Source organism: Balaenoptera acutorostrata, chromosome X, assembly GCF_949987535.1.
Source record: "Balaenoptera acutorostrata chromosome X, mBalAcu1.1, whole genome shotgun sequence".
Classification (NCBI taxonomy): domain Eukaryota; kingdom Metazoa; phylum Chordata; class Mammalia; order Artiodactyla; family Balaenopteridae; genus Balaenoptera; species Balaenoptera acutorostrata.
This window is the reverse complement of record NC_080085.1, coordinates 120,826,230-120,849,505: the sequence shown is the minus strand read 5'-3', so window position 1 is coordinate 120,849,505 and position 23,276 is coordinate 120,826,230. Positions and strand designations below refer to the sequence as shown.

General features: G+C 38.3%; 1 protein-coding gene across 6 annotated transcripts in view; it reads left to right on the top strand.

Moving 5' to 3' along the window:
• ATP11C (ATPase phospholipid transporting 11C) overlaps positions 1-22,725 on the top strand; it is a 172,053-nt gene extending 149,328 nt beyond the window's left edge. For 3 of the 6 annotated variants that reach the window (XM_057538288.1, XM_057538287.1, XM_057538286.1), the window contains 6 exons: positions 2,727-2,862; positions 5,387-5,452; positions 7,650-7,753; positions 11,087-11,240; positions 17,424-17,528; positions 20,173-22,725. In XM_057538288.1, the coding sequence (XP_057394271.1) occupies positions 2,727-2,862; positions 5,387-5,452; positions 7,650-7,753; positions 11,087-11,240; positions 17,424-17,525 (562 nt within the window). In that variant the 3' untranslated portion in view covers positions 17,526-17,528; positions 20,173-22,725. Of the gene's footprint in view, positions 1-2,726; positions 2,863-5,386; positions 5,453-7,649; positions 7,754-11,086; positions 11,241-16,656; positions 16,748-17,423; positions 17,529-20,172 lie in introns of all 6 variants that reach the window. The other 3 variants (XM_057538289.1, XM_057538290.1, XM_057538291.1) reach the window with 3 other exon arrangements.
• Positions 22,726-23,276: the final 551 nt, after the last annotated feature.

Here is a 23,276-nt window from a genome sequence, read left to right as displayed (position 1 = left end):
GTGTTTTGGGGGAGGATTAAATGAGTGACTACATGTAAAAACTTACAGTGGTGCCTGGCACATAGTAAGTTTCCAATAGATGGTAGCTATTAATCTTATTATTCTAACACCCTTCTCCACATCACTTCAGGGCTATGCTGAGCACTTTCATACCTTAAGAATGTTGAAAACTTGAAGCAAGCTGTTGAGTACAAATTATTAAGGGTTTCCATGAAGTTTTAGTTACCGCATGCAGGTGTAGCTCATGAATTTTTAAGCAATTTTGCATAGAGGGCATACTTGCCACATACGATGGAGAAATGAAAGCCATGGCATACCTATCACCCAGCCCAAAATGCAGCTTCCTGCCTGCCGCTCTGAGACAGTGCTCTCAGCCTGTCACTGTATTGGAGATTGCTCTGTTACTCTGAGCATTCCTTTGTAAACGTGAAGCTCTAGTCTTCATATGTGTCTCTCTCTGCATTTGTACCACTTAATCTTACTTGTGGCCTTGTGTAGCATATTATAGATATCACCTTCGGGGACTTAGTGACACAGGCGTTTACCAAAAGTTTTGATGTGAAATGTGACATAATTGGATCTTTTCATATTTTTTGAGAGAAATTTGAAAAGTAAACTGTAGTTCTTTTCTAGAGGGTAGAGGCATAGTCTGTTTCTTCTACAACTTTAAAAGGCAAAAGAAAGGTCCTGGCACACCTACTGCCTCCCATTGTATGGAGGTGCTCAGGCCTGTGCTGCTGGTCAACTGCTCCTCCCCCCCATCTTCATTCCCTCGTGTTGCCCCTCATGTTGGCTATCATATTCTGAGTTAACAACAGGTTCGTCATTCACCTGAGCGCAGCTAGAAAACCTCAACTATAACCCAACACACCATGACTCCCCTTCCTTTCTTCCCACGGCATGTAATGCAAATCCAGGGACTGGCTGGAAAGACAGGAACCACCTCCTGCCTCAGCCCAAGTCAGTGACTCTCAAAAGCCTCATTGGCTGGCAGTTGCTGGGCCCTCCTTGCAAGGATCTTTAAGGGAGGTGCCTTCCCTGTGGGTCCCAGTTGCCTTGGGAACATGACTTACTGGCTGTGGGGAGAGCTTGTTTCTGGGAAGCAGCTACCTCTTTCCCCCTGCAATTTTTCCAAGGCAAACAGCAGCGTATTGCTTTATGCATCCCCCTAACATTGCTGATTTCTGTGTGCACCTGGAAATCCTAGTAGGTAAAAGTTGCATAATTGCTATTTTTTCAGGAAACCCTACAGCACTCCATACCAACTGAACGAGGATCAGTTGTATTTACATCACAAAGGTCTTTCTTATTCATTACAGCCCAGTGACATTCTTGGTAGTATTGGCAACAGGTGTGCTATTTGAGTGATTACATACCTTTTGATAAATGTTAAGAGGAATTTGAAATAGAAGCTAAAAGAATTCCATGCACAGACCCATCTTCTTTTTGCCCCATTAGAGTTGTTAGCCTTCTTCAACATTCTGACTTGTACCCAGAAGACTGAGCTATTTTTGACAGATGTTAAACTTTTGATCTGGCCACCTGCCATTTATCAAAGCATGGCTGTACAGCTTCAAACATGTTATTTGACTCAATTTTAAAAATATAAAGGGTACCCCAAGACCTAAGAAAGGTTAAATTCCCAGGAAGAAATCTTGATTAAACGAAATATTTTAACAATCATAGTTGCAAAGCCATGGTAGCTTGGTTGAGAGCATGTGATTTAAAGTCAAATCAGTCTAGGATTGTATACTAGCTCTGTCCCTTACTAACTGAGTGAACTCTGGCATACTGCTGTACTAGTGGTTCCCAAACTTTACTGCACATTAGAATTACCTGGGGAGTTTTAAAATTATCCTGGGGTTTCCCTGGTGGCGCAGTGGTTGGGAATCTGCCTGCCAATGCAGGGGACACGGGTTCGAGCCCTGGTCTGGGAAGATCCCACATGCCGCGGAGCAGCTAGGCCTGTGAGCCACAACTGCTGAGCCTGCGCGTCTGGAGCCTGTGCCCCGCAACAAGAGAGGCCACGACAGTGAAAGGCCCGCACACCGCGATGAAGAGTGGCCCCCACTCGCCGCAACTAGAGAAGGCCCTCGCACAGAAACGAAGACCCAACACAGCCAAAAATAAATATAAATAAATAAATTTTTTAAAATAAATAAATAAATAAATTTAAAAAATAAAATTATCCTGGTTGCCCAGGTTACACCTCATGCCAGTTAAATCAGAATGAGGGTGGGAGCCAGGCATCAATGTTTTTAAAGATCCCCTGGTGATTCTAATGTGCATCAAAGTTTGGAAACCATTATGATACACCTTTGTGAGGCTCATTATTTGTAAATGGTAGTGATAAGAATACCTCTCATGTGGTTTTTGTGTATACAAAAATGGACAATATAAAACTCTTAACCCACTTTTATAAGCGTATAATAAGTACTCAGTAAATGAGAGCTAATTATTATTGATGATATTATTGTCAGTGGCCAGAATTTTAACTTAGAAACACTTTGACAGTTTACTGCAACACCTCAGACAGGAGGTGATTGCATAGAGACAAACCTGCAGCTCGGTCTGGGCTTTTTTCAAAAGCTTACCAGTCCCTCAGGGATAGCTCCCTTCATTCTAACAGGGTCAAACCCCATGCGCACCTTTGGCGTTTCACTGTATCTTTAAATGAACAGCCTACAGAGATTCATTAACTTGTGTTTTTTCCCATTTCTCAATAGGAAAATTTCTGGAAATGCCATGCTACAGTTGGGCCCCTTCTTATATTGGACATTTCTGGCTGCATTTGAAGGAACAGTGTTCTTCTTTGGGACTTATTTTCTTTTTCAGACTTCATCCTTAGAAGAAAATGCAAAGGTAAAAAAAAAACATCATTACATCTTTTGGTATTATAAGCATGGCTTAAGTTTTTTTCCATAGGCACTGGATCTATCATACACATAGTCTAGCTGTAATCATTTTGCAAATTATTTTTCTAAAGGTATGGTATTTAGTTCTCACAGTGTCCTTAGAACAATAGAAGTGTTGAAGTGAGAAATCACTTCCTGCATGCACGGCTAACTAGACAGCTTATGTGCAAACCTCTGGAAGCTTAACTTGGCTGTAATTTTACTAGATGAACAGAGTTCTTGGGATTTCAGACTTTGGACCCGTACACTTTGATGTGAGCAAGGCTTTTCCTATTTATTTATTTACTTACTTATTTACTTATTTATGTATTTATTTATTTATTTATTTATTTATGGCTGGCTGTGTTGGGTCTTCGTTTCTGTGCGAGGGCTTTCTCTAGTTGCGGCTAGCGGGGACCACTCTTCATCGCGGTGCACGGGCCTCTCACTATCGCGGCCTCACCTGTTGCGGGGCACAGGCTCCAGACGCACAGGCTCAGTAGTTGTGGCGCACGGGCTTAGTTGCTCCACGGCATGTGGGATCTTCCCAGACCAGGGCTCGAACCCGTGTCCCCTGCATTGGTAGGCAGACTCTCAACCACTGTGCCACCAGGGAAGCCCCGGCTTTTCCTGTTTTAAAAGCAAAGTCTGTCCCCACTCAGTTCTTACTCATAGTAGCCTTCCGTGCTTAGAGTGGAAGGGGGTAGCTGCCGTATGTTTGCAGTATTTGCCCAATAATTAGGGAATTCCCTTCTCTTCCTCCTTCCTTTCCACATGGGAGCATAGTGTTTTCCAGAAAGGCTACACAGATCCTGCCAGTGTCTTCCCAGCCAGCGACTACATAGGTCAGCACCTGCATTGGGGTGATTTTGCCCTGGCTGTGCTCTAGGAGAGAATTGCCAATGGGGTGAGGTCTTCCGGCAGCCACACAGTGGAAAGTCAAACCCACCACCTTGCATGCTGCTTTCACTATGTTCTTTGCTATTTCTGGGCTTCCTCTTTTATGGTCATTCATTGGTTATAATCATATGAAGCAAAGCAAAGGTTCAAAAAGACTTTACTGAGTACACTGACTATGTCTAGAACCGAGGCAGTCAACATCTGTTACAGAAGTGATAGGCTCAGTGAATTTGAATGATACTTTGAAATTAGGTACTACAGTTAGAACCTCTCTAATTTGGACTAACAGAAATCAGTTTAGTATGAATCCATTAAAATTATTAATCACTGAGTAAATGTTGAGGAAATACAGATCTAGTACTTTAGAGTAGGCACATGTAGCGTTTGCCAGGGAGATGGCCCTACTAGATCTCTCTGTATCCTCGGGCCAGTCCCTTCAGTTTTCCAAGTCACCTTTGCCCAACAGTAAGAAGAAGAAATTCGATTTTATGATTTCTCAGGTCCCTTCAGCTTTATGACTGATTCTGTAACTCCAACTTTTTATTTTGTATTTATTTGCCACATAAATTGTATAGAGCTGACTGTACCCTCCTGCAATTCTATTGACATGGTTCATTTTCTCAGCAAACTCTACTGGTGGTGCATGGGGAGCCTCAGCCCACCCTGTGTCCAAGTCATCACTCATTTTGAGTTCATAAAGTCCAAATGAATTAGATTTTATTGTACATGTTTGCTAAAATTACAATAAGTATAAGGACTACTATCAGCAATTAAACATAACACCATGTACGATTTGATCAAATCCTTTTTTTGCTATTAACCTTAATTTTTTGTTTTTATTTTTTTAAAACCTTTTACATTTCATTTTCTGTTTTAATGTTATGCATTCAGATCTTGACAGCGTTTGGTAAGCATATGTGCCATTCATTGCCATCGTTTGGGTTTATATACATGGTATCTGCTTTTCTTTGATGTGCACATGCTGACAGCTCTAATATTTACAGCCACAAAATTGACTCTATTTTATTTGTTTTTTTATTGAGATATAATTGACATATAACATTATATTAGTTTCAGGTATATAACATAAGAATTCGATATTTCTATGTACTGAATGGTCACCACAGTAAGTCTAGTTACCCTCTGTCATCATATACTCTATTTTTAAAATGCGAGTTCATTTGTCTGCAAATTAGTCTTTATGTATACATAGAGATCTTTAGATCTATATTATAGGAAAAGCCTATATCAAACTCTCTAGATACAGGAGCCATCCAAATGAGTTGTTTTTATGAACGTTACTGTTAGTGGAATAGGGTTTTTCCTGCCTGTATCACCCCAGTGTGTTCCCTGTTTTATGCTTCATGGAATCACGAAATAAACCCTACCAACCACGCATGTGGTGTACCTCTCCAAGAAAATTTAGGCTCACAGTAAAAGCCAGCATTTTGGCCTGATCTTTTGAGCAGATATTTCCCTGAACAATTTATACAAAAATCTTTGGCAGTTACACTCAAGATTAAACTTGGCTGTTTATTATTTTAAGCAAGCTTGTGTATTCATGGTACATGTAATTGTTGAATGTTTTTCAGGTATATGGAAACTGGACTTTTGGAACCATTGTTTTTACAGTCTTAGTATTCACTGTAACTCTGAAGGTTAGATTTTTATTTATTCAAATATATTTAACACCATTTTTGTAATACTTTCTGGTCTTATATCTTTTTTGTCTTCTAATCTTTATTTTTACTGCGAGTTGTTATTCAAGTCTGAATGCTTACTAAAGTTATGTGTGATATTAGAGATTTGGACATTTATATACTATTTGTGATCCATTTTTTCCAGTATATTGCCTATCCTCTTTTTTTTTAATACACCATACTTATGTTGGAAATCTGTTCCTTCTTTCCTGCTATTTTTGAGATGTTCAGTGGTATATAAATGGGCTGTGTGTATGTGTGTGTTTCCATGTTAAGTACTTGAATATTTTTTAAAGTTATATATCTGTTTAAGAATGCCAGTCCTTAAAGGAATTTGGGTACTTAAGAGTTGAATATAGGTGTCCATGAGCAAGATATGTGTGCGAAAGAGCTTGGTAGTGATGACGTTTTGTATAATGTATTCATCACTGAAATTTACCCATATTTGTGATGAAATGCATACGAATATACAGCAGATAACATACAACAAAGGCAGTTTTGGCAAAATCATTGGCATTAACATGCAGCCATGTAATGCTGTGTGCTGAATACTACCCTTGAGGTTCTTGAGTTGGGACTCCCTTATAGTTGAAGGTATAATCAAAATTATTTTGATCATTCCAGTAATAAACACGTCACATGGGGTTCAAGAATGAGTACCTTTAAATGAATTCCAGTATGCCCAGTGGCCAGAATTAGAATTCAGAAGTATAATTGACAAAGGACCTCTAATCATTTCCCCTCTGAATTTTTATACCTGCTTCATTTCTCGTACCGAATACAACTAACATGTTTGCATTATTCATCTGCTATTTCAGTAATATTTTAGGACTGCAAAATAAAATGTTACAATTCATCTCAGTTTAGCCACTTACTATCTGGATGTCCTTGGGCAAGTGACCTTGTTTCTCAGTACTTCCATTTCCTCTTCTATAAAATGGAGATAAAAGTACCACCCACCTCCCTTAGGATTTTTTTGTGAGAAGTCAATTAGTGAATACATACAAAGCAGTTAGAATGGGGGGTCTGGCACATACAATGTGCTCAATACAATAGATGCTACTTGTTATTTACTATTATGTCTCATAGGATCATAATTTGAAAGGGAATCCTCCCCACCCTTTTTTACCCCTGGCCTTGCATATGGCCCCAGGGCTTCCAAGCACCCTTCATAGCTAAAGTTGGCCTTGCTGCAGCATCTTTCACCTGTCCCTCAAAATCCATCCACTCCCTCTTCTTTGCATGGGTATTACTGTGGCATGTTCCCTAGCAGCCGGAGGATGGGAATTCAAGACAATGTTATCAATATCCTGTTTATAAATGAGCAACTGTTAACAGATTGCTGAGGAGCAGGGTGTCACAGCAAGTAACAAAACAAACACCACCTCCTCTTCAGAAATTAAATGCCCTGGATATTAGGCCATGTGGCCCAGAAATTTTAAGCAAGCAGAGTGGACCATACTTTTTATTTTTAGATTGCATTTGAAAATCCCAGGTGCCACAATCTGAAGAAACAAGCAGCCCTGGAAGAAACATGAGAGGATTAAAATCTAAGGCAACTGAAAATGTTATTAATTTAATGGAGTAGATACGGATTTTGCAATTGAAAAATTGCACACTACATAGACCCACAATCCATGGCTCCATGATGCCTGACGTGTAAAGCTAGTTGCCTTTGCATTTAGTAACCCTCATCTGTTGTGTCTGAGCTCTCACGACTCCTTTGTGTAGTTTGTCTTCTCTTCCTAGCTACTCTCTCCCTCTCCTCCTGCTTTTCAGTATACCTGCCTCCACCAGCTAGGCCTTCTCCTTTTGCCATCAGCTCCCTGACCGCCACCACTTAAGGACACGGGGCTCCAGTCTCTGGGATGTTACCATTACCTCATTCCTTGCCCTTCCTTCAGTAGTGAGGCATCTGCAGCTGTACTTGCTTGACCACACCTCCATGCCTGTACTCCTAGAGTCTAAATGCCTGAGGGCAGAGCTCTTTGAAAAGTCTGGGTTCTGTTCTTCTAGTGCCATTCTCTTCTGGTTGCCTGCCCCAAGCTAGATCCTCCCACAGGTATCATATTGTGTATAAGTTGTCAAATACCATCAGATACGGCTTGGTACAGTTTGTACTCATCATGAAATCTCTTGTGTTGTATTCTTTCAGCTCGCCTTGGATACTCGTTTCTGGACATGGATAAACCACTTTGTGATTTGGGGTTCTTTAGCGTTTTATGTATTTTTCTCATTCTTCTGGGGAGGAATTATATGGTAAGCTACTGTACGTGTGTAATACGTAAATAACAAAATACATATATAGGTACATTGTATATGCAAACATTAATTATACTTTTAAAGTTTTGATTATATAAGATGGCAAGTCTTCAATATTAATGGACTGGAAGTTACTTCTAGCCAGTAATGCTGCTCTTTCAGGTAAGATTTCAAATGCAAGTATATAGACTGCACGAGTTACTCAAAAGACCTCCCTTCTGGTAGCCCCTGTCCAAATCTTCCGACCTGAAGGTGTGTAAACATCTCTCTGTGAAACGAAACTAATTTCTAGCATGACCTCCCATGTGATTTCCAGTGGAAATACTCATCCTGTGAAGTTTCTACACAATATAGTGGCCAATAGATACAGTATTATCCATTTGGACCCTGTTCTCTCTTTATGGTATATTACTCTCCTTCTTGTCACTACAGATGTGCTCAAGAGATAGAATATGTATCACTTAATACTCAGAGGGTTATATTTGAAATCACCATCCCATTGTTTTGGGGGAGGTAAAGGTAGACTCTACAGCTTGGATTTAAAGTTCATTCTGTTCATCTTGGTTCAGTAGATGTTTATTCAGAATCCGTTTTGTGTGAGGCACTCTATGGGATACAGAAATGAATAGACTCTATCTCTGCCTCAAGGAGACTAGAGTCCAGTGAGAGGCACATAAGCTGTGATTGGGAGAGTTATAAGGAATGAAAATAAGTTAGATTTTCATCTCCTTTCCTTACTCCCAGAGGCCTATATTTTGTTTTTTAATATCACAGTTGCTTTCATTAATTGGTGACTTCCCCTGACAAGGATGCCACCAGCAGAGACCAGGACTAGAGTAAGCCACAGGGTAAGATTCTAGGAGTACATATTTTCACTGGTTTGAGCAAAATCATACGTAGAAAACAGTCCATATTATCACAGAGATGTGGGGACCATGTTTATGTCCCTTGAGACTTAATTAGAAGAAACTCTTACTGTTTTGGAAAGCTTTTTAAAATAAAAGCCTCAAGAAATAAAAATATGGACAACCTAATCACTTATGGAAGTAGCAGCTCCAGAAAGTATAATTACAGCATTTATTTGACACCTATATAAGTAATTATTGAAGCAATGAAGCTGAAGGAAGTCTCTGTTTTCTTTAATAATATACAAATGAATCAAAGTTGATTAACCAAATGTAATACACAATTGTAAGGTCATAATTCTGTCTAGGAACCTGTGTAATCAGTATCTGAACTAATTATGCAAAATTTCCACAGGAATGAAATGTTTCTAGCAAACTAAAGTTTCTCACTCTTTCCAGACTATTCCTTATTGATTAAAATAAATCCTTTAAATGATTTAAGATATTGTCACACCTGTTTCTATTCATTAGAGATGGTTACTAAAAATGAAATGTTAATAAATCTGTTTTATTTTGTTGCCTATAGTGCTGTCCTTAAGTAGACCTGTCTGAGTTGAGCTACTACTTGAATATAAAATTTATATGATAAAGCAACCAAGAAAATGTGACTAGAAGCTAATACTTCAGCTGAATGCTGATTGCAGCTAATCTCCAGACATGCTCAACCCTGAGGCATTGTGACTCACCCCTCTTTGGGGATGGGCAGTGAGAATGATGATTTCTGATCGCCAAACCCCATCCAGGAATAATAATTTTTGTTTTTTACTGCTCCTCTGCAAAACTCCATAGATGCTATCAAAATCAAAAAGAAAAATGTGGAGCTTTTAATCACAGAGAGGGTACTGTGCAAAAGAATACCCTGTGACGACTAGCTGTCAGTTGTCTGCTAGACCCTTATTGTGCCTCAGTTAACTGCCTAGAAGATTAGTCAGGGTGCCCTTCTGAATTAGAGTGGGAATAGAGCTCTGTAGAAATCTTTTCTTTATGGTAGGAACCCTAGAAAACTTGTTTAGCCCGGACCTCGTAAGTTTCTCCACCTCACTATTGTGCTCACAATCTATTCCACATCTATTCCACAGTCTAGTCCTCATCTGTGTAGAGCCACGAGCTTGATTTTATCATGTTACATGAGAGTGCACAAACATGAATGTTCAAATGAGAAACCAGTTTATCTTCAGCGAGCACTATTTGTGATCTGCTAAACGGCACCAACCACTTATTTACCTAAGGCTCCTCATCCAAGGACAGTCTGATGTACACCCCAACCTTGAGCAGCTGCTTTGCACTTCCTCCCCCTCAGCCTCAGACAACGTTCATCCTAGCCTAGTGAGGCTCTCTGTGGTTCAGCTCAGGCAGGGAAGGGAAACTGGCTGGACTTCTCAGTGGTCACCTAACAGTTCAGTGGATGACTGAACCCTGCAGAATGAGGCGTTCTCCTGGATTTCTGGACCCCAAGGCTTAATGTGTGATTAGCAATATTCTTCTGTCAACCTACTTGGCACACACTCGTACTCAATATATATTTGTGGATGAGAATGGTAGATTCCTCCCATTTGAGAGAGAAAATCTCTACAGTCCTTGTTATGTTTACATAGGGGTTTTGTGGGCGGGGGGGTGGGGAGTGGTAATAAAAATGTCTTTTAAATTTCCAAATGTAGACCAGAAATCCTTTCTTATATTAAAAACACAGCCAAGGAAGTAAAATGTTTGTTAGCATAAAAATTAATCATCATTTCTCGTGAATATCTCTGAAGCTCCAGTATTTTCTTTTTTTTTATTATTTTGTTTTATTTTATTTATTTTTGGCTGCGTTGGGTCTTTGTTGCTGCACGTAGGCTTTCTCTAGTTGTGGCGAGCGGGGGCTACTCTTCGTTGCGGCGCGCGGACTTCCCATTGCGGTGGCTTCTCTTGTTACGGAGCACAGGCTCTAGGCGCGTGGGCTTCAGTAGTTGTGGCGCACGGGCTCAGTAGTTGTGGCTCACGGGCTCCAGAGCGCAGGCTCAGTAGTTGTGGTGCACAGGCTTAGTTGCTCTGCAGCATGTGGGATCTTCCCGGACCAGGGCTTGAACCCGTGTCCCCTGCATTGGCAGGCGGATTCTTAACCACTGCACCACCAGGGAAGCCCTCCAGCATTTTCTAATGCAAATAAATATTCTCCAGTTGGCAGCTTTAAAATTGATCGCTTAGTTGTTTTCAAGTCAAATGCATTTTAGCATCTTTTTTCCCCTTTGATTATCATTCCTTTTCTTTCCAAACATTTAGTAAATGAAATCGGTTTACTACTTCTGGGTCGTCCTAAAGAAAATTATTTTTATTAATGTATATAACGAGGATTCCTTTTAAATACAAAAGTTTCAGTTACACTACTGTTTCATATAACAGGAACTGATTTGTTTTTCCATTATGTATTTTCTTTCCACTCTAGGCCTTTTCTCAAACAACAGAGAATGTATTTTGTATTTGCTCAAATGCTGTCTTCTGTATCCACATGGTTGGCCATAGTTCTTCTAATATTTATCAGCCTTTTCCCTGAGATTCTCCTGATAGTATTAAAGAATGTAAGAAGAAGAAGTGCCAGGGTAAGAACTAAGTTTATATTACCACCTGATTTTTGGAAGGGGCTTCAATATCTGCCGTGAACTAAAAACTTTATTTAGAGAATTGCATTAGTTACAGCATGTTAAACCCCTCCTTACAGGTTCATCACTTAATTTCCTCTTCTGCATAAAAAGTATAGTAAAAAAACTTCGTTATCCAATGCAGGTGGTAAGTAGATTCCTTAATAGTGTTCTATGTGACCTTTAGCAATCCATATGGAGTATCTCATATGCTCCATATGGAATTTTAAACGGAAAAAATGATTTTTTTTTTAATTTAACCTAGAATTTTCACACTGGGAATTTCCACACCAACATTCCAGCTTTAACCTTAGAAATTTCCCCATGGGTTGTTTGCAGATTTTTTTTTTCAGTTGATAATCCCAATTTGCCTCTTTCAAACCTTTCCCCTTCCTTTAATTATAGTGCTGCTTAATCTCTGTGTTGCTTCTAGCCCTGTCTGTCCAGCAGTATATTTGAACCAAAGAGAATTCCCTGGATGTGGTTTCTACATCCTTCCCCTCTTGAACACACTTGTAAAAATTCAAGATTGTTTTATGAGTGTGTTTTTATTTTTGCTGCTTATATGGTAAACTTTTTGCGGGAATGAGAAGTTATTACCCTCTGTCAGCCTAATCGCTTGGCCCTGCATTGTCTGATATCTTTTGAGCCTTTCTGAAAAAGCCTTTAAACTGAAAGGGATAGATTAGCCTTGAAAATAAAACTTATGGCAAATTTTGACCAACAGGTTAATTAAATATGTCATATTCCTACCAACACTAGCTCATTTTGCCAAACAAAACCCTGTTTCGATCATATTGACACCAATTAGATCTTGTAGCCCCTCCAAGGCAATATTTTCAAGAAGTAGACTAAGCTATATCTACCTGATCTATTTCATTAAATTTGCCAACCAGTTTAGCCACAAAACTGGTTTGCCTTGATTTTTTTTTTTTTCGTATTGATTGATTCCAGTGGTTGGCATCATGCAGAATAGGGAACTAAAATGATTATAGTGGGAAAATCTTCAGTGATTAGATGTGTAAGAGAGGAGCTTCATGACACAAGTCAGTATCAGCCCCACTCAAAAGCAGTAGGTTATCAGTGGCATAAGCCACATTGATTCTTGGTATACACAGCCAATCACTGTATAGTTACGTGGTCAGAACTGGCCTTAACTCCCTGCTTCTGCATGCCTTATGGGTGGAACTGCGCACAGTAACGTTAACCTAAGACCACCTTAATCTCTCTCTAATCCTTCCAGTAGACCCCCCACTAACTCCTCCAGCCTGGTGTTTAGTCTTAGAATGGAAAAGTGGCATTTACTTGTCTGATTATACCTTTAATACAAGTTGAACAGGGATAAAACAGGTTCCTCCCAGAATGGCTCAAGTGGCAATTTGCATGAAGCCAAACAGAAAATGTCACAGTAAGAAATCTTTTGGTGCCTTGTTGTAATAGAGATTTGTCTAGGAAGGATCTCCTTATTTGGGAGTACACTTTGAGGAGTTCCTCGATGTTTTTCTTATTTGGGGTAATGGAGCTTATGCTAAATAATGGCTCACACCCAGCTTCATGCTGTAAAGATGAGACAAAAATCTCAGAAATCAAAACCTTCAAACATATCATCTTATCCTCTTCCTTAAGCCCTTTAAAAAAAAATTAGACACTGGCTGGAGGTGACTTTTACATAAATTAAATGGCTACTAAATATTTTAAATGTTTTTATATAAGTTAAATGGCCATTAAATGGAGGGATGCTACAAGGTAGTCACAGATAAAGACTTAGAACATTTTCTTTCCACGCAAACAGCAGATTCCAAACTTCTGTTGAACGAAAGCATGGAGTTCTGGGACTGCGGCCCTTTTTACTTAGCAGTGTAGAATGTTTCCAGGGTTCAGCATGAGATTTGTTTGCCATGGATTATGTCCATGATAGGAGGAATTCCAGTGTCTGTGCTGTAGCTTGGCATGCTGATATGCTAGAACAACCAGGAGAATTTCCATAATCACCTTCATTCGTTCACTCATTCATTCATTTATTCCTATCGTCATTGAACCAGTGAACATGTGTTGAACCACCTACTGATGAACATCTCTCTTTACATCCAGAGTCTGAAAGGCTAAATGGTTTTTCAGACTCTATGGGATTGTGAGGCTTGCAGATGAGACAAAACATTGTGGGCACTCAGCAGCACTGCCTTTTTTTTTGTCTTTTTTTCCCCTTGTGAGAAAATGCAAGAGCAAAGTAGTGCATATGAATGCATAAAGGCCAACTGAAACATGGCAGCCATGACTACTCTGATAAGTCACATCTATTTACACAAGGCTCTAGTTGGCCACATCAAAGAGGCAGAGGCCACTTCTAAGATAAAGGAGAAAAGAGTATTTTAATGACCAACAGTCTGGCATCCTGGGTGACTTCCTACTTTGTTCAATATCCCTTGCTAAGACATTGGCCTCATTTTAAAGAAACGCAAAGGATTCTTTTACACCGGGTCAGCCTCATACCTGACAGGCTCCCTAATGGGATAAAGTGCGTGTTCCGAGCTAGAGGTAGAAGATCCCCCTGACTTCAACCAGTAAGCTAGGGATCCTTTGTATGTAGAGCCAGAAATGCCTGTGGTAAGTAGACTGCCAGTGCTATCCTCCTGTGAGTCTTGGCAGCTGCTTTAAGAAGGGAACTCAGCAGTGGATAGAGAAAATGTCTGTGGCATTTGAGAAAGAAGCTAAGCCATTTACATTTAACAATTATAGAAGCAGCCTTCTGTTGAATTCTATTCAATTCAGCACACATTGCCCGAGGGTTGACTGTAAGCTAGCTGCTGTACTAAGTGTTGATCATTCAGAGAAGACTCAGATGTAGCTCTCACAAGGAGCTCTCACTCTAGTTGAGTTATAAAGGGGACTTATTTGGAACACTTCTGTAAGCAGGTATAAACAGAACAGTAGATTCAATACTATGGCTTGTTGTAACACAGCTGAGCTATTTCAAGGTCCAAGTCACTACCTCCAGAAGCCACCACAGCTGAGTTCTGTCATGATATTAGCATTAGAAAGAATTCTCTCTTAGAAAATAGGTTCCCTCACTCGTTTAACTCAGGGGTAAATATTTTCACACCCTTATTTTCAGCAATGTAGTTAATTCTTGAGCTAAAGTTCCATCATTAAGGATCATAGGACTTTTCTTTAGCTTATAAACTGACAAAGCCTCATCGCCATGCTGCTGACAAGCGTATGATGAAACTATCATGGAGCACTGAACAGTGGTACAGCAGATAACACTTTAAAGGAAATTTAAAGTTTAGGATTTTTGGTATTTCAAAAAGCTGTGTCCCCTCTTAAGCACATTTCTTGGGCTGTCTCTTAATCAATGAAATACACCTGGACCTTCTGGCCAACTGGTAAATACCAGTTCCCATTTCCAGCGGAGGAATTTTCCACATATCTTTATGTAAAGTTTTCCCATGTAAACCACCATGATCTAAAGGAGGCTTGACTTTGCCTAGTAGACATGGAAACACTATAATCTAATGAGAATGGACCCAGCAACATGGCCATACCTTGCATGTGAGGTCTGCACAAACAACAGGAAACATTCCATTACGCAGGGAGCTCTTTCAGAGTGGAAGACAGGAAAAGGAAGAATGTCAGGTGTCTGAGCAAAATTCCCAGAGAAAGGACTTTGGAGAATACAATTTATCCTTATAATAACAATGGTGACAATGATGATTACTATTGCAATCCTGACAGTGTCACATAGAACCAAGAGTTCTAAGGGTAACAGTCCTGTCATCTAAATTAGACAAATATAAAGTTGAATCCTAACATCGTGGCTGTTGAGGTGGACCTTTATGCATTGGCCTCTTTGACAAACTGCTAATTGAGCCAGAGTCAAAACTCTCTAGATGACTGCAAAGGAATGTGGAAATTTCATACTGTTTTAGTTATCTCCCATCCTTCTCACCCTCCCCCAACCAATTGCTAGCTGTGTCAATTTTTTTATTGCTTTACTCTTTCCATGCTCTCTGCTGCCTTCTGTACTTTCATATTTCTTTTGTTTTCCTTTATAAAGTAACCTATTAACCCCTAAAATTTCTACTTCCTAGAAATACTTTTATCTCTGACTGTTGGAAACAAGGTTTTGAGCACACCAAAATGTGTTTCAGTTACAGTCTTAAATAGATGGGCTTGTATTTTAAACACAGGGTGGGTGATTTGGTATCATGTTAATCTTGTTGCAAGGTTTTTGCTCACAAAATAGAAGACAGAGCAATTTAAAATTTTTTTCTCAGAAACGAAATATTTATTTCTCTAGCTTTATCAATTGGTAATTTGCATGTTACCAACGTGTCACCAACTGTATTTAAGGTAAAATGTGAACAGGAAAAAATGTAGTTATGTTAAAATATATATGAATAAATAAAAATATTTGCCTTTAGAAGTATAAATGTTTATTAGACTGTGATAGATATATGTGTTACTTTAGCTGGTTTTTTTTTGTAAGCGTATTTCCATTAGCTGCTAAGGAGATAATACGGGTAATCTTGATTAGCAGAATCATTAAGCTCATCCGCATAGTTGACCACTCATCTTCTGTTTTGCTTGAGCAATACCAAAACCAAGTCTATAAATTAGCCTATAGCTTTAGGCACAGAATAAGAAAAAACAAAACTAACCTCTTAGGTTTTCTGATTAAACTTTAAGTTATCGGTTTTTACTTTTTCTAAGTGTTTTAAAGGAAAAATTCATAGCTCTTCAGCCAACACTTTTAAAGAGTCTCTATAGGAGAAAAGGGGGAAACTGATCAAATTATGTTAGAATAAAGGAAGTTAAAGATTGGTTCAGAGGTAAACGGCACTGAAGTGTGGTTTCACCAACAGTTTTTCCATTATGTTAGTTTTGATTAGGTTTTTAACCTGGAACTGCCCAAGGGCAGTCAGTCCCTTCACATTCCATCTATGCAATTGGATAGGGGAGACAGTTACTTCAATATAGACTGGTGATGGACCCTCAGCCCAGCTCTCTGACCAGTGGATTTTGAACAGTGTAAGCTAGTGAGTTAATGATTAGAGATGAGCTTTATTTCAATGAGAAACATATTTTTTAATTACTTTATTCAAAATAGTCAATTTTCCCATTAAGAAAAAAATTTTTTAATTGCTATACAGAGAAATAGTAGTTTGCTCATATAATAGACTATTCCTAACTCTAACTCTACTTTTACTTCAGAAAGTAACGTCTTCAAAACTAACGTCATTTCGACTTCGAATTCTCAAGGTTTCTTTTTAAATGTTTTACATTTCAGAGAATATTTACTTTTTTTTTTTTCTTTTTGGTTTCTGCATTTCTCTTTTTTCTACTGCAATTTTCCACCTTTTGTGCAATTGTGAACAAGGTAACGAAACGCCTCCCTTCCTCAGGAACATCTACTATCTTCATGCTTTCTCAAACTTCCAGCAATCACAGTTTCTCTTGGAGTGAATAAGGTGATTTCCTTTCTTAATGTTCCAACTTGCTTGCATTCTCATTTGCTTGACATCATTTTCTGATTCTTTATGAAAAATTCTCATGACTCATCTTTACATCTTCTATTGATACTTAAGAATATTTTGTCATTTTCCTTTAATCATTTGTTCACCTTCTCAAATTGTCACACTGGAGAGAAAGTGATTTTCAAAAACTTGGACTGTAGGTCTGTAGTCCCATTGGTTCCTGGTCGTAGTAGAAGCCACAGTGTGTTACAGCTAGTCTGTTCACTAAGACAGGAATGTTTTGCACAAATTCCTCTTTGTTCAGTACACTCACAGCACCGGCACAACTCTCAGAGGTGTTCACCAAAAGGATGGTAAGGTTTACTAATCGAACCATACTGACTTCATCAACCGCATAACTTAACCAGTGTCATTTCAAAAACCCAAGTTTGCCACGTACTACTAATGTCTGTATTCTTCTACCATGAAAACAATTCAACTCGAATTGCAGACTTTCTTAGGTCTTTAAATGTATTCATTTAAATGTTATGCATTTGCTGTAGTGTAATCATTTGTACTTTTGGCCAGAGGAGTAGTCTGTAGGAAATTATTTTTTTCTTCGTACATTTTTATCACCAGGTAGGTTAACCAATCTTCAAATGCGTTAAGTATCTTTACCTCACTATTACAGAGAAATCTGAGCTGTAAAAAGGCATCTGACTCATTATCCACCAGACCTTCAGTCAGACCTCTTCTTTTACGAACATTCTCAGACGAATCTAATATATTGTAACAGGTACCTAGTGTTAAGCAAGCGGGCTGGCTTTAAAGAAACAGATTAACAGCATTATAAAGAAAAAATGAAAATATCACTCTCTAAATTTTCTCTGCTGTTGGTGTGGTGAACTTTATACTATTCTTTGCAAAAATATAAAGATGCATTGCTTGGAATATGGAGGAATACATATTTTAAATTTGCTAAGCCCCCAAATAAAATTTTAGGCGTTTTCCAGAACTGAAGGGCAATACAGTATATTTAATTTATAAGGGGCATGTTGTCATGGCATCACGTGAAAATGCTTGTTAATACTGATTAGGAAATATAATTTTGATTTTAAAAGATGATTTGGAAAAATTGAAAATAAATATTCCAAAATTGCATCTGTATAATATCAAGTCAGTTTTAGCACTGCATGTTCTTTTGGGAATTATGTGAAAATAATTCAATGTGTTTGTACCTCCATGTGCTGTGTCTGTGTTTCCAGGTATATATTTAATGTCCTTGTAAATGTCTGATCCCCAAGTATATGTTAATGAACCAATCTACTCTAATCACTTTTTGTAGTGTCAAGTTTTATTCAAGCTAAATGTTTCAACTTTCAGAGGTAAAACCTTTCCTAGCCATTCAGGGGGATGCTAGCCTAATCATATAGAATGCTTCATAATTAATTTTTCCAAAAGTGAGTAAATTAATTTTATAACATTGTTTCATTTACCCCCCAAAAAAAGATTTGGAAGGAATTGATATGCCATGGGAGGAATCCTTGAACTCAGAATGACTCCTCTACGTGTACTCATTTTCCCACTGCAGGGGCCTCTGTCACCCTAGACCTTTAAAGGTCTTTTATCCATCCATGGGAATGTAGAATAATTCATGAATGAGGTTTACAAGCTTGTCAGCTTGGAAACAACTCTATATGGCTTAGGTCAGGGCTGTCTTTCATGCCCACATAAAAATTAATGATCAGCATGAATGACAATTGCAGGTCAGTTCACTGTGATGCTGACAATTCTGAGTCCGCCTCATAGGCCCATTTTTTCATCAGCTATCAACTCCCCTGCCCTCCAGCAAAGAATAAAAATTGAGCTAACGGATTGAATCCATTGGTTCTTCTAGCTCCTACTGTTCATCACAGTCTGCATCTGCAGTGTTATTTTGGAAGCCAATTCATTTTGTCTCAGTCTACATACATCCTTTTACCCATTTGGAGTGACTCACCTGCTTATGTTGTCCCTCAGTAATGAATCTGCTTCCCAGTAACCTTTAAGGTCTTTGACTATTTTGTTCCAGATAGCCTTGTCCTAAGCTGAGTGATGCATTTTAGCTATACTGTTTCCAGTGAATTTTGTATCCCCCTGGATTGCTTGCCTTAGCTTGGTCTGTGGTTTGGGAGACTAGGCTGGGTAGCAGACACTGCTACTGCTTTTGGTCTCTCCAGGGCCTTAACTCCTACAATGCCTAACACAACTGAGGAAGTTTTTTTCAAAAAACGATTGTTTTATTTTTAATGTAGTTATTTCTTCTAGGAATATATTTTCATGTGACATTATTTCTTCTCCAAGGAAAATATTTGGCAATTAGTTTAGCCACCAAGTTTGTCCCTTGGTTGATAAGGGAACTGCCTGACTCCTTTTATAAGTTCTCGATATGAATGGCAACCTTATTTTGGTTAGGGTCACCCTGACCCTGCTACCTGAAGAACTAATATGAGATAATGGAACATCAAAAGGAATGGAAGGTATTCTAAAGAACTTCTAGTCCAAGTATGGCAAGGAAGGTGCACCTAAAGGGGGAGAAAATAGTACACCCCTTAAGGCCCTCCACAACTCAGGTTTTAAAAAGTTGGATTTTTGAGTGGAGAATCAAGGATTAGGTTCACTCCCTTGACATAGGACTTCCACTTCTCCACATACCTGATTTATACTCACTGATCAGTTGCCCTATCATGCCCCATCCTGATCATAGCATGTGATAGTGTTTAGAGGACAAAGAAGAATCTACAGATTTCTTAGGGAGATTTCTGTGGTTTCTTTTCTAAAAGGATGATGAATAAGAAAAACAGGAGTCAGTTGACTCATAGATACATGATCTACCAAAAAGAAAATTAACTTCAATATTATAGAGAGGAAACATGTTTCTTTAAGTAAAGGAAAAGTACTTTCATAACAGTCTTTCAGAACAATGTATCTTCAGACTTTGTCATAATTAACACAACCAAAAAACAGTTGATGCATTCATTCAGCATGTCCTGAGCATCTGCTGTGCACCAGACACTGGGCTGGGTGCTAGAGATAGAAAGTTAAATAAAATGTCCCTGTTTTCATGTCCCTTCTGTCCCTCACAGACTAGAAGGGATCTTAGTGAGCTAAGCCTCTGCTGTCCTAGTGGTACCAGTTCTTAAAAGAACCCTGGAGCAGTCCAAAAGCAAAGAGCAAGTCTGAATCTATTCAGCTGACAAATGAATAAAGGATTCAAAATTGGTTATTGTGTCACTTTTTTTTCCCCTGCATGTGAATAAAACTTGGCAGCTTTGTTAAAACAATTGTTTTATTCTCATAACAAAATTTACTACTTGATTTATTTTTGAAAATGCTGAACAGATGGTTTTACATTATTATTAAGATAAAACTTTTAACTCTGTGTATTTTAAATCTTTCAGAATCCGAATCTTGAACTGCCTATGTTATTGTCCTACAAGCATATTGACAGTGGTTACAGCTAAAAGAAAGCATGAAGAAGCAACTACAAAAAGTTATCATCTCAGGATACTTGATATGCAACAAACTAAACCACTATCTTATGTCTAAGGTTCAGAATAAATGTCCACTAAGATACCAAATGACTCTCTTAAGCATTTACAGTTATTGTAAGTAGCCATTATGGCCAAAGCTCTAAGTTATGAATTATATGAAGGTTGAAAGCAAGAATATTTAGAACTTTGGCTTTAGATAGAATAAAATAACTACCAAGTGGGTGCTCTTTTAACCCATGAACTCTGAATGGATTTAAATACAATAGTATAAAGTAGAAGTCATGCAATGGGAATGAATAGATTTTGCTAATACTACTTTTTTTGCCTGGCAGAAGAAATAGGCAATTTGGATCACATTTCTTGTTCCTGCTGAATGATAATGTTAAATTATTTTTTTCAACATATGAAAGGAATACTTGAAAATATAAGAGTACTAAATCAGTGCATCAGATAGTTAATCCTTTCTGTTCACCCACATGCTAATTTTGTCTTGATTAGAATATCCTTGCCAAAAAATAACTTGAAAGGTGGAAAGAACGTTAACCCTGGGTATTTTTGCAAAAATGAAAAGAAATTATTTATTTTTGTTCTTCTGGATTACACTTAATGAGTGTAAGGCTACTAGATTTGAAAAGAAAGCATTTCCAATCAGTAGCTCCTCAAAATAGTTAAGATATAATAGATTTTCCCAGTATTAGTTGTACTGGGATCTGAGGCAAGATGGGCAAAACCACAGTTACATAAAAATAAAGGCCATTCTGAACATCAGTCTTTTATAATTTTTTTGTGGAGAGGAAGAATAGCTTAATTTCAAACTGTTAACGGTTTTTATTTGAAAGAGGTTGCATCTGTGCATATATGCAGCACTTTTTTTTTTTTTAACTTGCTGATTTGGGAGGAGGAAGGGTCCATAGCACGACTCTGAACATGAATGTTGTCTCTCTTAGCAAACTTGGCTAGAGTAATGGTCTAACTCTAAACCACGAGATTCACCTTGGTAAAGTCCTTGACTTACTGGACTAGAGGGAGGTTTTAACCTCCTAAGGAGTCCACCTAAAACATATAAATGTGGTGTGTCTTTATTAAATGTTAAAATTAAACACACGCTTTTTTCGGATATAAGTGACTACATTTGACTACTAGATTGAAATGGTCTTTTAAAAGGTATTTTCTTACCAGTTTCCATTCTTGGTTGTCTTTCTGGCATGCCTGTACTATTATTAGCGTTTATATTGTACCTTGATTTGGAGAAGTGTTAGATTCAGTCTATACCAGTGTATTTATAAAGTCCATATGGCACATTTGATTCTTCCATTTATATTTTGTGTTAATGTTTAGGTGTAATTTTTCTTAAATTTTAGAAAGGACATAATTTCAGTTGTCAGAAACCATTCCATCATTACTGACCCTTTTTCATTATTTCATTTGTTCTCATCTATCAGTATATATATTCCTAGGTGTGCTGTGTTCTAGTAGCCTAGTATTTGGGGCAGTCTGCTGAAAACCAAGTCCATATGTTCTTTACCTATTCCGAAGAGCTAAAAAATCAGACCCAGGAGAGTTTTCGATGTTTTGTTGTTGTTCTTGTTTTTATAGTTGTTGCTGTATTGTTATTGTTGTTCTACATAAGAATTATAAGGACTGTGAATACAGAGAGCCCACCTTAATTAGAGAGGCTTGTTTAATGCAGACCATTAGAGACGTGACATAATCAGAATATCTAGGGTAGTGGAAATGTAACTGGTGGCATGTAAAATTCCTTGCATCCTGGAAGAAAGACAAGGGGGATTTAGAGTTGTGTCTAATAAGCTACACATTACACTGCAGCTCAAATTCACGATGGCAATGATGTGTAATATCATGGCCTAGATCCTTGAGAGGGACCAGACTTTATTTTTTGAAAGATATTTTATTAGTGAGCAAAAAAATTGGTTAGCTTGGGGTTAGCAGATGGAATAACTTGAAGTAAGCCATCCAGTATTCCTATCACTACAATCTAACCACCTTATTTTGTGTCAGAGAAAGGGGTAAAATGTAATAATAGGATCATATACCCATCATTTGAATAATTTTGAACTACAAAATGTCCTTGTAGTTTTCACAGCTGTTCTCCACTCTTTGAGGATGTGACCTGCGAAACTGAAAACATAAATTCCATATCTACCACATTTACACCAGCAACAGTATAAAATACAAGCCTAAATTTGCAAAATCCATAATAATTTAGTGATGGAATTTTTTAATAACATGCAGTATATAAATGCAGATTTTATGCAAGTGTTGACGAAATCATTTTTCAGCTTGCAAAATGGGACTGCAATATTACATTTTTCACTTCAGCAATTTTTTACATCATTTTTGCTTTCTATAATGAATGTGAATGCCATCTTTTATGAATGCAACTTGCCTTTTTCATTACAGAAATTTTGTTTGATGTAATCAATAAACTTTGGTATGATATGATTGATATCTTTAGCCTCTTTTTTGGGAAGGCCTGTCTGACGTAAAAGTAATATGGAAGCAATTTGGTGATGGGAAATAAGTTTCTAATTTCCTCTTTGCCTGTACAACTCACAAAAGACTGACCATTTCTGCATACGTTCAACTAGCACTTGAGGGCAATACCTAATTTGGGGAGTTTCCGATATTTGTGGGAGTTTTGAATAAGGCTGTATCTGGTTGCTGCATACGTAAAAGTCCAGCCAAATCAGCAAATTCATATTGAAAGTCTGCTGTGTGCTTGGCAGTGCTCACTCGTTGGAGGTTGTACGATACATGGTCTGTGTCTGCATCCCATTGAAATCATTTCATTCTTAAGTACCCAAAGATACAGGGATTTTACAATAGTGTGTGTTTACACCAAAGGTGTGTGTGTTTACACCAAAGGTGTGTGTGTACACCTTTCTGTCCCTCGCCCCCCTTCCCCTACACCTCTCTCCCCCTCTCCCCATCCCCCTTCCTTCCCTGTGTCGTTGCTCAGCCTGCATCTAAGGCCTTGTGAAAGTCCTTTT